The sequence below is a fragment of the Phaethon lepturus genome, unplaced genomic scaffold, assembly GCF_000687285.1.
Source record: "Phaethon lepturus isolate BGI_N335 unplaced genomic scaffold, ASM68728v1 scaffold9037, whole genome shotgun sequence".
Lineage (NCBI taxonomy): Eukaryota > Metazoa > Chordata > Aves > Phaethontiformes > Phaethontidae > Phaethon > Phaethon lepturus.
In genome coordinates, this window is record NW_010552512.1 from 28,572 (window position 1) to 43,114 (window position 14,543).

General features: G+C 47.7%; 1 protein-coding gene across 1 annotated transcript in view; it reads right to left on the bottom strand.

Moving 5' to 3' along the window:
• ATP11C (ATPase, class VI, type 11C) overlaps window positions 1–14,543 on the bottom strand; it is a gene marked incomplete at its 3' end in the record, with an annotated part of 42,776 nt that overhangs the window by 27,997 nt on the left and 236 nt on the right. Inside the window, exons 2-6 of the mRNA XM_010291238.1 lie at window positions 14,172–14,210; window positions 9,640–9,682; window positions 8,923–9,003; window positions 3,493–3,612; window positions 1,536–1,625 (exon numbers count right to left, since the gene is read on the bottom strand). Of these exons, the coding sequence (XP_010289540.1) occupies window positions 1,536–1,625; window positions 3,493–3,612; window positions 8,923–9,003; window positions 9,640–9,682; window positions 14,172–14,210 (373 nt within the window). The remainder of the gene's footprint in view (window positions 1–1,535; window positions 1,626–3,492; window positions 3,613–8,922; window positions 9,004–9,639; window positions 9,683–14,171; window positions 14,211–14,543) is intronic.

The following is a 14,543-nucleotide window of genomic DNA, read 5'->3' on the forward strand; positions in this document are numbered from 1 at the left end:
TCCCTCTCTGAAACAAGAGCTGAATTGGGAGTCACAGACTAATAGACATTTTGATAAAGGGTTTCAGCATCAGGTAGAGCTGATGCACCAGGCAGCTCCCCAAAGCGCCGTGATACTTTGCTCCTAATGCGGCACGTAGGGCAATTCTAGTAATTTAAAGTAATTTAAAGATAAGGACCGATATTTAAGCTATAGATGCCATTTATCAAGGTATGAGCGTGGATTTTTTAAATAAATGGAATGGCTCCGAGTGCTTTTTTTAAGGCAAGTGACACCTCCTGCAGCTCCAGAACAAGAAGCGCCTGTGGGTCAGTCAGTTACTTTATAGGGCAGCAAGTGTATTAGTGCTGTCAGGTTGTTTTTTGTTCTGTTGGGTTTGCTTTTTCTCTAATAAAGCATGAGGGTTGCTTCCTTATTTTAGAGGTAATCACAGAGCACAAAACAAAACCAAGGAGAAATAGCCAGGCTCTTCTCTCACCTGCACACCCCGTGCCTAAAGTGTGTAAGCAGCTACACTGCAATCAGATTTGTAAGTATAATCAAGAATATCCCATGTTCTTCATGGCCAGAGGGTCAACAGATAAAACGTAATACTGCGTCACTAAATGGCCAACTATACAAAAAGGACATCCCGACTCCAGGGCATCACTTCAGTTCAAGGCAAATTACAAATTCACTCTGACAAAACGGAGCAACGCCAGCGAAATCCAGTGGTGGAGAAGAGCTAGCTTATGTCGGGGTAAGTCGGCCTCTCACACAACGCTGCCAGGAGCCCTCCTCGGACGTTATCTCTGTTTTTCAGCCCTAGAGCAAGTTGTCTGCTAAGCCCCAGGCCTGAGGACAGGATTGCAAAGGGGAATAAATACACTGTGGAGATTCTCCCAAAATTCCTTCACCCCAATGCATTTGGACAGCCCACTTTTCTTCTTGGCTGACAGGACAGAAAATGACTATTTGGGTTTGCTCAGGATTTGCTCCTTAACCAAAGTCACAAATCAGAGCAGAAAAACTTTGTCCATGTTTGAAATTTGCGATTTTGTCAGCGTAGGGCAACTTCCTGAAGCTTCACATTCCCAAAGCTCATGCTATGCATTTTCTGAATTTTACCGAGTACAGCTTCTCTCTCCTGCTTGCCTTAAAACTCACTACAACTAAAATATACAAATATCATATAACTTGGGAAAATACATAGTTATGCAGCAAAAGTAACAAAGATGACAAAAAACTAGATCTTAATCCTGTAGCATCAAATGTACTTTCACTGGTTGACCGATCTTAACACTTGAAGATGTTTTTTTGTTTCAGCAGTCATTCAAACATCATCTCAGACAGGCCCAAGTATTTTAATTCTTATTATGCCCTGGATGATGTGCCAGAATTATAACACTTCCAACTAAAAAAGAAACAAAAACAACCTAAAAAAAAAAAAAAAACACTTACAAGCACCAGAGTCAGTTTTGAACCTCAATTCTTGTTCAAGCTGTGCTTATCATCAGTACATAAATAAAACTCACCCTTGGCAACAAAGCTCTTACCTGCACGAGGAAGATGATGAGGAAGTAGAAGTTGGCAATTCTTCTAAACTGCTCAAAAAGGTTCTTCGGGAGGAAGTTCCAGAGGGTGTACTGCGGGGAGAGAGGGGGGCTCACAAACAGACCAGGGCACGGGGCTGACTGGGGACTAGAGCTACGAAATGGGAAGTATTGGTGCAAAACAGGGAAGGAGTTTTCCCTTTAACCCGGCGAGGAGCTCCGCCGCGGGCTGTCTGGGCAGCCCTGGCGCGCTCCAGGCAAAGGTCCAGGTCCCCGCTTTAAAACCGGGAGCGCGGTGCAGCTGGATGCCGAGATACCGCTGAGCTCCCGCTTTGGCTTCCAGCTCCGGCTCTCTCCGCTGGTTGATTGAACAGTTGGAAGTGTCTCTCAGATATGCGGGGGTCTTTTGTTTGTTTGCTTTAAAGCAGGCAACTATTTCTCTTTTGTCAGAATAACCCAAAACCACACAGTTGGAGATGGTGAAGGGTAAAAGAAGGTAAAAACAACAGGATTTGTTTCAGCAGACAACTTCTAGATAGGCATTTGTAGAGACATGATTTCATGAAGAGGTAATGCACAGTGCAGAGATTTTTTTTTTCCCCAAACTAATTCCAAAAACCATCTTAGAGTTGTTCTTCTGTTAAAAAAAAAAAAATCCCCGTTGCCCATACAAATTTGTTACTGGGTTGTGCTCCATTATCACTTTAGGAAGGCTGCTGGATCATTTGCTTTGGAAAACATGTGGAATTTAAGAACACCATGGAAAATAATGGGTCTAATAATATCTGATCTTTCAGTCTGCCTCGAATAAACAAAAAATAATAAGCAGCCAAGTCTCAAGATCAACGTCCACTTAATTATAAAGAGAGACTGGTCAGGTAAGATGACTCCATGCATAGCAAATATAAACAGAAAAAAACAGCACGGACACAACATGCAAAAATAAATCAGGGAAGAATTAAAATTAGTGCTAAAACAAACCATTTTGTCAGAGAGGGAACTGCAACAGGGGAAGGTGTCCTCTCTGAAGGACCCTCTTGCGTGCCCGGGTAATGTCAATGGGAATGCTACACAAGTTAAACACGGTTAGACTTAAAACTTTTCCCCAACGTAAACTGAGACAGCTGAGAGACATAAAACCAAGTAAGATCCAAGCTGTATAAAAAAAGGAGTGGGAAAAACCCCCTTACAGCTCAAGTGCAGTAAAACTGAAGCCTAACTGTACACCAAGCATCACGAATCCTAAGCAACCTAGTGTGTATCCAGCTGTGTTGACAATATCGGATGCCACTTGTTTGGTATTTTACTTGAATTGGCTTCACATCTTCTGAAAAAGCTTCATGAATGTCATGGAAAAAAGCTAAGCAGAAGGCAGACGGGTGTTATCACAGTTTTCCACCATAAACAAAAGCTGCATTAATACCATATGAATGTTTCCCCTTTCATCCAAAGGGATAAACAGAACATGGTTATTTTCATCCTATCTCAAGAGAGAAAAAAACCCACGGGAAAAAAAGAATAGGGAATCATATTTTTCTGTCCATTTATAAAATAATCCCCACTCCCTTTTGCAAATCCGAGTTGCTGTCATCTCATGTTGTATGATACTTAACCTGTCCTTTCTTCACTGTGAGAATGCCAGAAAACGTTAAAAAAAACCCTCACCCCAAAAACCTCACAAAATGAATGTGTTCATGTTATTTGCTCTCATCCAGCCTAGGAGGAACTTGTACACATCCCACCTGGGACTGATAGGAAGGAAAAAAGACCAATAGAGAGACTGGAGCTGTGGTGTAAGGTATGTACCGGGCTGCTCCACTTCAAAAGGGACCTTTAGGTCCGTCCTTGAGGAATTCATAGTGTCTCAACGTCAAAAACACCCATCATATAAAATCAGGGTGAATACACGAGCAGGGAACACGTGCACACAAAGCAACCCGGACAAGTGGAGCAAACTCACCTTGGAGGAGACGATCCTGTTGTCGCAAAACTTCTGTGCCACGTACGCATCTGTTTCCAAAACTGGACGGTGCCCAACCACCACAGTGCGCGTACCGACCCGCTTCTCTTCTCCAGCACACTGTTGGGGCAACCAGGAAAGGGAAAAATTAGCTTCTAGCTCAAAAAGAGTCAAATATTTGTATTAACAGCTTCCAGCTTCTGAATGCATCATGCTGTTCATTGGAAATTAAGGCAGCCTGGAACCTCAAAAATTCACTTCTGCGCTCCAGCAAAAGCACAGAGAACAAAGAGGCACACATAAGACCATTTATCAACCCAAGGCAACAGCGAGCCTGCAACCTGGAGTCCCCACCGCTGCTCTGCACCGACCCCCCACGACCACAGCCCATCCTACACCCCCCCAGGGCAGGTCACCACTTGTGTCCACCGTACTCCTGCCTTCGGCGGGACGGCTGCTGTCTGTACTTGCAGCCTGTGCCCGTCCGTCAGGCAATTTTTCCTTCTTGAAGGCGGATATATCTTTATTGAGCACTTCAAATCATTAGGAATGTTATTTATCCTGTACACACCTTTTCCTAGTCCCGACCTGGAGAGTCCTTCAGCCTTGGGTTTCTACAGCAGCTCCAGGCTTTACCCCAGGACCCCACAGAAGATGACGGAAACTGCACCCTCCTTTACACTTGCTCTCCAGTCAAACCCTCAAGTCCACCCAAAACGTCTCACCACCGCATTGGCGCACGCAGACTTGGGATTTAGCTTTAAAAAAAAAAATGTACTTCTGCTATTTTAAAATCTCAGATAAAACCAGAAATAATGAAGCAGACAGTTTTGCATCACAGACTCCTCAAAAAGACACGTGGGGTGCTGGGAACGCCAGCTTGTCTTGCTGGGGGGTTATGTGAAAGCAGAATGAGCTGTCACAAATGAATCAGCCCCTCTGCTCCACAGCGGCCACGGCAAGGACGAGGGGAATCGCCGCAGAATAAACTCGGAGGGGAAGCAGAGTGGCTCTGCGGGAGGAGAGCGTCCCTTGCAAGAAGCCACAAGAGAGACTTGCAAACAGCAACACGAGGCTCTAGCAGAGACCCAGCCATCGCCGCGGCCCTCGCAGGCTTCCCAGCGGAGGTCATGGCACCCAGCAAATTAAAGATAGATCCTCCCAATCCAACGGAGAGCATGTTAACATAACACAAAGTAAACAAGGTATCTGAATATAATGAAAGTAAGAGCTCTTCTAATTAAATGTAACTTAGATACTGAATTTCCAACTTCCTGTAACTTCATTTAAAAACACTTGCAAACTTGTGACAAGGCAGAGGCAATGCAGGTCCCTGCCATCGCCTGCAGCCCTCGGGAAGGCTCAGGTGGACGGGGCAACACCGTGGGCTCCCTTTCCATCAGCTGCCAGCTCTGGGATGGCCAGCCCATGCAAGGTCCTTGATGGATCAGAAAAGTCTATTTTCAAGAGAAACAAAAGCATGCAACAGTTTAAAAATCAGCTTTTCATTCTGTCCAGGTTCCACCTTGCATATAACAAAATGTCCCTGCCACCGGCGCTCGCAGCCAAGGCAGGAGACCCGGCTGGCACCAGGAAGCATTTTGCAAGGCTGAACTTAAAATTATAAAATGAATTTTAAATGACCACTTAGAGGAGATGGAGTGGGAGGGGAAAAAAAGGGTTGTCTTAGGCCAGGCTAAAGTTTTGCAAGAGTTAAGGTTTTGGATTTTAAAACACGAGCAGGGAAGACATTTGTCACTGTTCATGGTTCAAGGGCATTAGCAGGTGGCAGGGCTGCTGAAACACCAGCAATACTGTTCACACTCCGCTTAGTCGTATTAATCCTCAACCCTAGAGCTTGTTTGCTTTGAAACCCCACCAGGGCAGGTGCCAAAATGCCAAATCCCTGCCCCGTGCCAGCTGCCCAGCAAGGGCTTAGCCCTGGGTCCGGCTCAGCATCCTCGTTGTCCGATGGGCCCGTCGCAGGCAGCTTGTCAAGCTGCAAGCAAGACCCAGCTGGAGAAAAGGTGCTCTGAAAACAACCACGCTTAGGCAGCAAGGCCTGGGGCTAACTGCTGCTCGGGGAAAGTGTAGGAAAAAAATATATAAATTAAAAACATTAGAAAATTAGAATGTAAAAATCTAAGCCAGCCCCATTCGTGTACCTGAGGCAGTGGCAGCTGAATGGATCCTGTTGCACCAGGAGCAGGATCTGCCCAAAGGAAGCAGCAGCTCTTCCTTCCCCAGCTCCCCACCCATGTCTGCAGCATCTTTAATTAAAGACGTTGTTTTTACACCATGCCTAAACCCGCGCTGGTGTGCTGACCGCTCTGGCTACAGCCAACCTCAAGGAGACCATCCGTAGTTAACCATGGAAAACCCAGAGCACAGAGCAGAAGAGAACCCAAATCCCAAGCGCGACCCCATGACCATGCCCCACCGAGTTATCCCCACCAGCTCCTAGGTGGGCTTTCACCCTTTGACTACCCTTCAGTTACTTATTTGAAGCATCTCCCACAAAGACAACGGCAACCTCCTCCATGGTGCGTCAGAGTCCTCTGCGGTGGCAGCACAGGGAGAAGTCCTCGCTCTGTGGTCTAAACAGACTCCCACCACTCCTGGCATTTACCTTCCCATTCTCCTGCCCATCCCACGGCGTCACACCACCACGGAGCCACATGAGCAGCTGGAAGGCTTCACGCCACCATTATTTTTTTTTTTTCACCTCCCAGAAAGCGAGAGCACACCACAATGATGCCAGCGGTGAGAGGTGTTGGCTCAGCTCGGCAATTAAAAGCTCTTATTTTGACAAGCCCACCCCAAACGGCTGCTGATAGATTGCTAAGTCTTAATAACGGCTCACAATGGAGACTTAAGAGGAGATTTAGGGAGTAGCTGCCAGGCTTTTGGGAAAATTATAAAATATGCAGATTAGCGGGGAGAGGATTTAGATGACTTTTCCTGACTGCCTTTCATCAAAAATTTTAATTCTGATGGCAAAATAAAAAAAGAAATTCAAATAAAGAAAATATTACTTGGATACAATTCAAACAGCTGCCTTGTTGCCTTGTGGGGCTTTATAGAGCCTGTGCTACGGGCGCGGGAGTCAGCTGGTGCAAACAAAAGCCAGAGTTTCTTCTGCTTAGAGCTGGGCACGCCAAAAGGATTATTTAAGAAAATAAACAATTGCATCCTGCCCATGTGCACTTTATCACCTCCCTCTGCCCGAGGCGTGGTGTCTGCAGGAGCGCTGGGAGAACCAGAGCAATCCGCAGGGATTAGCGGTGCCAGACTGCCTGTGGCCTGGGAGCCACGCGGTGGGAAGCCGCGCTGCATCCTCCCACCAAGCTATGAAGATTTGGGAATGCTGGTGGGTGACCCCAGTCCCCTCCCTGCCGTACCGTGCCCCAGCAACACGGAGGAGGTCCCAGCAGCTGGCAGACACAAAGCAGCACCACGGGGGACACCGCACACCCCGGGAATTGAGAGGAGAGAGGGAAGGAGGTATTTTTGAGAAAAGCCAACTATCCTGTTTGCATCACTTGAAGACCAGCCCCAAAGATGCAGATCTCTCCTGCAATGTTTCAAGCTTCAGTTCAGGGCTCCTGCTCCACTCCTCCAGTGTCTACCCAAGCCCATTGGCGAGCCAACCTCTCAGCAGGGCATCCAGACCAGATTTTTCCTGAAGGAGCTCAGCTGGAAGACAACCACCAGAGAGTCAAACACAAATCACAGGAGATGAAGATGAGGCTAGTGAAGCCATTCTGCCAGGCACGTCCTTCCAAGTCGGCAGGTCGCTGTCTATCTTCACTTCCCACCTCAGGCAGGGTCGGGCACCCAGGCTGCCGTAATAAATAATGGCACCGTCGCCACCGAGGCGGGCACGCACGGCAGAGAACATGCCGCTGCTGCAGCACAGCCTTCCTCGTGCCATGGAGAAATTCAGACACAGAACATATTCCTGTTAAATATTTTGATGTAATCCAATCTCCTATACTTCCAACTTTGTATAAAGCCCACTTACTGCCAGAAGCAGCAGTTTTGAAAAGAAGGCATTAGGGATAATAGCTATTTTCTTACGTTGTCCAAATGTAAAAAGCCCATCTACACACATCAATATGCCCATGGAAGGTCAGCTGAGGCTTGGCATTTTGCTATGAACTTTTCTTTGAGGAGTTAGGAATGGGTACAATTTGAGGGCATCAGACCAGGGCTAAAAACGCCCATGGATGCAACTAATGACCCAACACCATTTATGACGTGAAGCCACCGGAGCATTACATCGAGACGAAGGAATTGCATCTGCAGCCCACAGTACTCCCCAAAATACTTCGCCTGCGTTTGGGCAAGCTCTCCTTCGTGCCTTATATGTGCCTTTCTCCTACGAACGCATCCCTGCCCCGGCACGACAGCTCCCACCTGCCTCCTGGAGAGGCTCCTCTCCATCACCCTCCCAAAATTCTGGGAACCCATCACAGCGCCACGTACAGGACCAAGCCAGCATTTGAGAAAAGTTGCAAACCTGGGTAAAAATTAGCAAACCTGGGTAAAAATTAATGGAGTTCAACAGGAGAGGTGAACCCGTGTTCTGCAGCTGCCATTGAGAAGGAGCCACTCTAAGTGGGTTATTTCTAGGGCAGCTGCAAAACACTGTGTTTAATTATATCCCCCACATGGAAAACAATTGTCTGTGCTACCTGCTGGCCCCATTTCCAGGAAAAAAGTAGCGGCAAAAAAAAAAAAAACAACCCACCATTTGATTTACTATAGTTTCAGAAAGCACCTAAAACAGAACTAACTAATCAAAAGAAACTCCTTTCATGTTTGCTGAACATATCTTCCAGCCACAAAGTAAACACAAATAACTCATAGAAAAAAGATCTAATAAAAACCACAGGCATTTAAAAAAAAGTCATCTGCTAAAACCAGAGATAATTATACGGTACAAGTACAAAGCTCAAACATTTGAATGAAATCAGAGCTTATATTAAAGATATGCAGAAGAAAGATTAAATCACATTACTTGGCTTAGATCTCAGGAATAGTTTAAAGTCTAATCACTCCTATTGTTCCATTTATCATAAAAGTAGTAGAGAAGACGACCTGATTTACAAAAAAAGCCAGCAAAAATAACACCACCTCCCAAAACAGCCTGTTCTAGCTCCTGTTTCATTTAGCCCCAGAAGAACCAAGAAAAACACATCCACAGTTTTAAAAAGCCTCCATAAATTTACCATAAACTCCCCAAACCATCCGGCAGTCTCGGAAAGTCACTCAGCACACCAACCTCACTGCCCAACCAATATATATGGAAATTGAAGTTTTTCTTCCCAAGTTTTCTATTACTCTTTGTCCTTAGTAATTTCTATGCAAGTACAAGCAATGCTTTGAGAAAACCCTTAATAATTTAGCAGCTTGGACCATGCTTACCCACAGAGACCACATTTTTAGGCAGATGTCCTGATTTATAGGGAGAACTCCATCGATCGGGATCCACCCCACCGTTCTCCCCTACATCTGCAGGAAAGGGTCGAGAACATGCACAGTCCTTGGGGGAAAAAAACCCCAAAACATTGCATTTAAAATACTAAGAACCCATAGATCCTAGAGAAAGGGCTGCAGCTGAGCACAGCTCTGAGCAGCTTTCCCATCGGAGAGGACTTTTGCTGCTTACCCCTAAGTGGAAGAGGGAAGGCCAGTACATTGGGAAATCAAAAGGTTAAAATTTAAACCAGTCTCCATTCTACGTTGAGGTTGAAGCTCCTACCGATATTTCAACCACAGGCAGAACAGAATCACCAAGGAGTGACTGCCGGGGGCAAGCTGGCCCCAGCCAAGGTGAGGGGGGCAGCGAACCCCCAGATCAAGCAGAACAACAAGCAAGAGCAAAAGAGGAGCCATGGGAAAAGGACCAACACTTTTTTTTTAAAACCACGTCAACACATGATGAGGCTCAACACCCAGACCTTGTCCCAGGTCCCCGTTGGGGATGACAAAGCAGTGGATGATGCGCTCTAAGCAAAGCATCATTGACCCAGATCACACCATCCTTAATGCAAGTCGAGGTGCGTCCAGCAACACGAGGGGGCCCGTGGGGCCGGAGCCTGTCCACATTGTCCCCTCTGTCCCAAGGACGTGCTGCCTCACCATATGGGCTTGCAGGAAGGTCACCTTCACCAAGGACGACAGGCTGGAGAACAGCAGAGCCCAACTAGGCTGAGCTTCCTGGAAAAGCTGACTTAGCCAATAAAGCCACTGATAAAAGCAGAGACACGACAGGGCGGGGAGAAGAGGGGAAAGGGCTACTTGAAAGATGTAAGAAGGGTGGAGAGAGGAAATACAAGAGGTTTTTTTTCCCCAGACAATAAATGTACAGGAGGGCCCAGCCCTGTCCCAGACTCTGTGCACCACGCACTGGAGTGACGGCCAGAAAGAGTTTTTTTGGTGTGGGGTTTGGTTTGGTTTGGCTGGTTGTCTTGGTCTTTTTCCATGCAAAAGCAGTCTACCCCCAAATCACGCAGTATTGCATCTTCCCAACAAATATGCCACATCGTCCCTAATCACAGCGTCAGTTCAGCAATGCTGGGCAGAAAGCCAGAATCACACGTGATGCAAAAAGCCAAACCCAGGCCAAAGCCAGCAGGTATCGACTGGGGTAGCATTGCTTCAGTGCTGCTGTTCTGCGGAAAATCTGTTGCTCCTGTTCAAACACAACCACTGACCTTTGGAAGTTTTCAGGATCTCAAATCTTTCTTCCCTACCCTGTTGGCAGACAGGGTTATGAAACCATCGCTCATCGTGATATACAGGCAGCATATTCTTATTTTTGGCAGTCCAAAAGAAAAGTTCAACCAGCATATAAGATTCAGGCTCATAGGAACACTTCAGACTTGAGAACACAAAAAGGACTTTGAATAAGAGCCCAAATGTTTTGCAGAGGTCACAAAGCAAATACAACGAGGTCTTCCCATTTTCAAACCTCTTCCTCCCTCCTTTCCCCGGCTCAAGCTGTGCACATATGTCTGCTGATCGGCAGCTATTTTAGCAAGGCAGCAAGCTCTTCAGAGCAGTGATTTGCCCTGGCAAAAATTAAAGTAACAGCAAACTAGAAAAAAACTCCAAGTTTGCAATTGTCAGTGCTTGCATCAGCCAGCAGAGCTATAATTTGTTGGTTTTCCCATTGCTTTCCGGTCCTCAGAAAGCCCGAGCTCTTCAGTTATGGAACAAACAAAAACCCTTAAATACTATGTTATGCATCCCAGCTTGGCCAGACGTTACTCTGACCTCTGCCACCTAAAGACATTTCCCCCCTTTCTAAGATTTCCCAGCATTTCGGAGCTGGGCTGCCAGCTGACCGACAAGGAGCCCATTTCCCAGAGCAGTTTCCTCCCCTTCCCCACCGGGAAGCAAGCCCGCCCGGCCGCCCACTCGCCAGGGGTGGGGGCTGCAGACCCCCCTGCCAGGGCGTACATCGCTGCTGCAACACCCCGAAGCAAGGGCTGGTACCCAGGCCTGCCCAGCCCGCGTCCCCCGGCTCGAGCTTTCCCCCAGGGAGCCTGTCCTAGTGCCCGTGCGACCAGGGAGGGACGGGAGGGCAGGTCCAGGCTGCGGGGGGTGGCCTCAGCCCCTGCAATGGGTACCCGAAGTCCAAGGTCCCAGCCGCCCCATGCTGCTCACTCACACTGGTTCGGATTAGGTTTTTCCACTCCAAAAAAGTAAAAGCTGTGGTTTTCTAACCCTCCCCTTGCTGTACTGTAGAGAAACATTTCCACAGAAGTAGCAGGAGATAAAAGCTGGAAACAAGGGAGAAATCACCTACTTCACTCCTTGCTCCCCAGCCAAAATCAGCTCCACCTGCCCCAGACCCCATTTGGAGTATTTTCATCTCCAGATACTATAGTAACCAAGAGATTCATCCTTGGGGCTGCAGGCAGAGTTACACTAGGATACTGGATCAGGGCAATTCACCCAGTCAGGAGAGAAACCCGCAACATGTGGCCTAGAATTGTTTATCTTCAGGAAATCCTTCTGGCTCACATTCCTGCCAGGCTGGGTAACGTGGCTGCGGAGCAGCTCCGGCAAAGCACACACTGCCCGGGGTTGTCCGAGCACCCGCGCCACGCAACGCCAGCAGCACAGCAGCCAGGTTTTGCACCCAGGAGGGAAACCCGTTTCTCCATGGGGACCTGGAGGTGGGCTCCGAGCTGGTCCCGGGGTGCCAGGCTTGGTGCCCCAGAGGTTTCGGTGTGGCATCCTCAGCTGCAGAAGCCAGCGCATCCTGTGCGGGAGAAGAGGTCAGCATCCCGGGAGATGATTCGTGGTCATCCCCATCCCACCAGCCGCTTTCCCTAGATGGGTACTGGGGTAAGGGCGTTCCTGCTCTCACACTTTATCAAGACAAGTCCTTCACCCAAGGTTTCCTCTCTCTGCACATCTGAGCCTCCCACCCTGCACTTACTGGAATGGTCAAGTGGAAAGTCCCACTTCCATCCGTTCAAACGCACTGGAAGAAACCGCCCCGTGGAAGTGACGTACTCCACAATATTAATTTGGCTGATACAAGGACGACAGCCCTCTGGGCATCGCAGCTAATTTTACTGCGTTCCCTCCCTGAGCAAACATTTATAAGAAAAGGTGAGCTGGAAGGAAGCGGGGAAAAAAACCCCAACAACAAAAAAAACAAATAAAAACCTTCCACGACTCAGAGCGAACAAAACTAGCATGCGAAATACCATGTTGCGAGCCAGACCAAAAAAAAAAAAAATTAATACTGCTTTTAAGCTTGGCTTTGCAGCCCCTGTAAGAGCAGGGCTGCTGCTGAGCAGGCACCCCCAGCACAGCCCAAGCACCCCCAGGACCTCACATCACCCTGGTCTCAACAGGCAGCAGCCACTCGGCTTTGTGCTAATGCTGGGGAGGAATTACACAGAAATCATAATAAAAGATGGCAGGGCTGCTCACAAAGAGGATTCCCTCCCCCCCACCCCCCATTTAATTTCCCAGCAGGGAAAGGGTTTCTTTTCCCCTCTTAAGCCAACTGAGGCTCAGGCAACAAAGCACAGCGTCGCTGCAGTCTAACGGTACTTAATTTTTACTAGTGCTGAAAAGATCACAGTTTGCAATACCAAAGAAATGCTTCAAATTGTCTAGTCTTGCCTGTCGCGCACCTTACTCAGCTTTTCTAGGTCCTGTACAAGAAAAACAGGTTCCCCCTGTTCTGCAAATCAGTGCAGTTGCCACAATGCTGCAAACAAAGAGCATCTACCGAGTGAGCGTTGCCTCTGCTTTCCCCTTTTCCTTACAAAATCTTAGTAAGGTATAGAGCATATTTTAAGATAGGCCAGACACAAAGACTGCTTGCTGACCATCTGAAAATACACGGCTAGAAGTCAGCAAGCCCTCCACATCCCACTCTCCGCAAGCAAGGCTGGAGCCAGACCAAGGGCCCTTTCGCTTACAGATCCTGCAAAAATTCAGCTGAAATCACAGAGCAAAAAGCCCGCAGAGAAACATTACCCATCCAAGGCCACAAAGGAGTTCAGGTTGTAAGCAAAAATAACGAGCCTGATTTGCTCCCAAAATACCCTAGCCTCACAGGTGCTTACCCCTCCTTTCTGCTGCAGGAGGAAAACAAAAAGCCCTTTACAAACAGCCGGATCAAAAATAAGTGCATTAAGCCTTCATTAAGGAGAACAGGACAAATGTCTCTGAACTACAAACGTTATCAATTATGGCTGGACGTCAAGAGCAGGCATGCTTTTAGACTAAAGTGGCTTCGGTTGGAAGTCCACCTCAAACAAAATGACTAAAGTTTTGGGGAAAAATGACTGGAGTCAGCACAATACAACAGGTGCCCAAAACAGAGACAGACTAAAAAAAGACTTTTACGGAATATTGGTCCTGAGCAGCATCCGTGGCAGACAGCATCCCTATGAGAGCATGAGGTAAGGCGGAGGGCAGGGAAAGCACAACCCAGCACTGCTTCCCTTCCACCAGTGAGCCCCCCACTAGTGCATCGACAGCTCCTCTCCCCACCCAGCCCCACTGCCCAGCTGCAGGCACGCAGCTTGATATCCAAAAGCACTTTACGGCCATCGAAGCAGCACCTTGTGCCAACCACCGGTCGGCAGCTCCCTGGATTTCGGCTAAGCCCAAGAAAGAGCCCATAAGCAAAAATAAATACATAGCTATTTAATGCATCTATATATATTGCAGATATGCATATTTAATGCATATATATTGCATACATGTATATTTAATGTACATATATTGAATTCATTGCAGCCTCTGGGCAGAACAGGCTTTTCCTGATCCAGCAGCCTTGCCGCAGGATCTGGGCAAGACCTTTTGAAATAGGAAAGTTTCACCGTTTCCTCAGGCTACAAGTTAGTAAACTCAGCTTTAAAACAGCTTACGGCTTACTGCCCACCCCCTGCAGCGTGCAGAAAAAGGGCGGGGCCCCCCGCCCTCCCCCCCCTGCCACGAAAGGGTGACGGCAATCCATGTAACAGCTCCACGCATGACTCTTGGGAGTCCAGTTCATTAAAAAAAGCAAAATACTAACTGCCCAAATCAGTTAGAACTAACCAATTCGGGCAAAGATCAGTGAACAACCTGCTTGGTCAGATGTTGAATAATTCAAAGCAGCTCAGCAAACTGCAGTGTGAGGTAACCATTACCGAAAGCAGCCGGGGCTGCCTGGCGGTCGCAGAGCCAGCCTGCGGAAAGGGTACAGGGAGTCACAGGAGAGAGATTATTATATAATAATTTAAAAAGATTAAAAAGTGGAAATGGCCTATAATCACCAGCAACATGAGCAGCAGTGTCCCTATTATCCATTTCCAATGAGTAGGACACACTTTCTGGCTGGCACGGCGTCCCTAAGGGCAAGTCGCGGTCCGAGCACAGCACACTTCACCGACGTGTCCTTCGTACAGCACTCGCCGCTAAGAACCTCCCAGTGGCGTGAAAAGCTGCAAACCTCTGGGTGAATAAGGGAACACGCTAAAAAACACTGAACCTCAGTACGGCTTGACAAATAAAAACGGGGG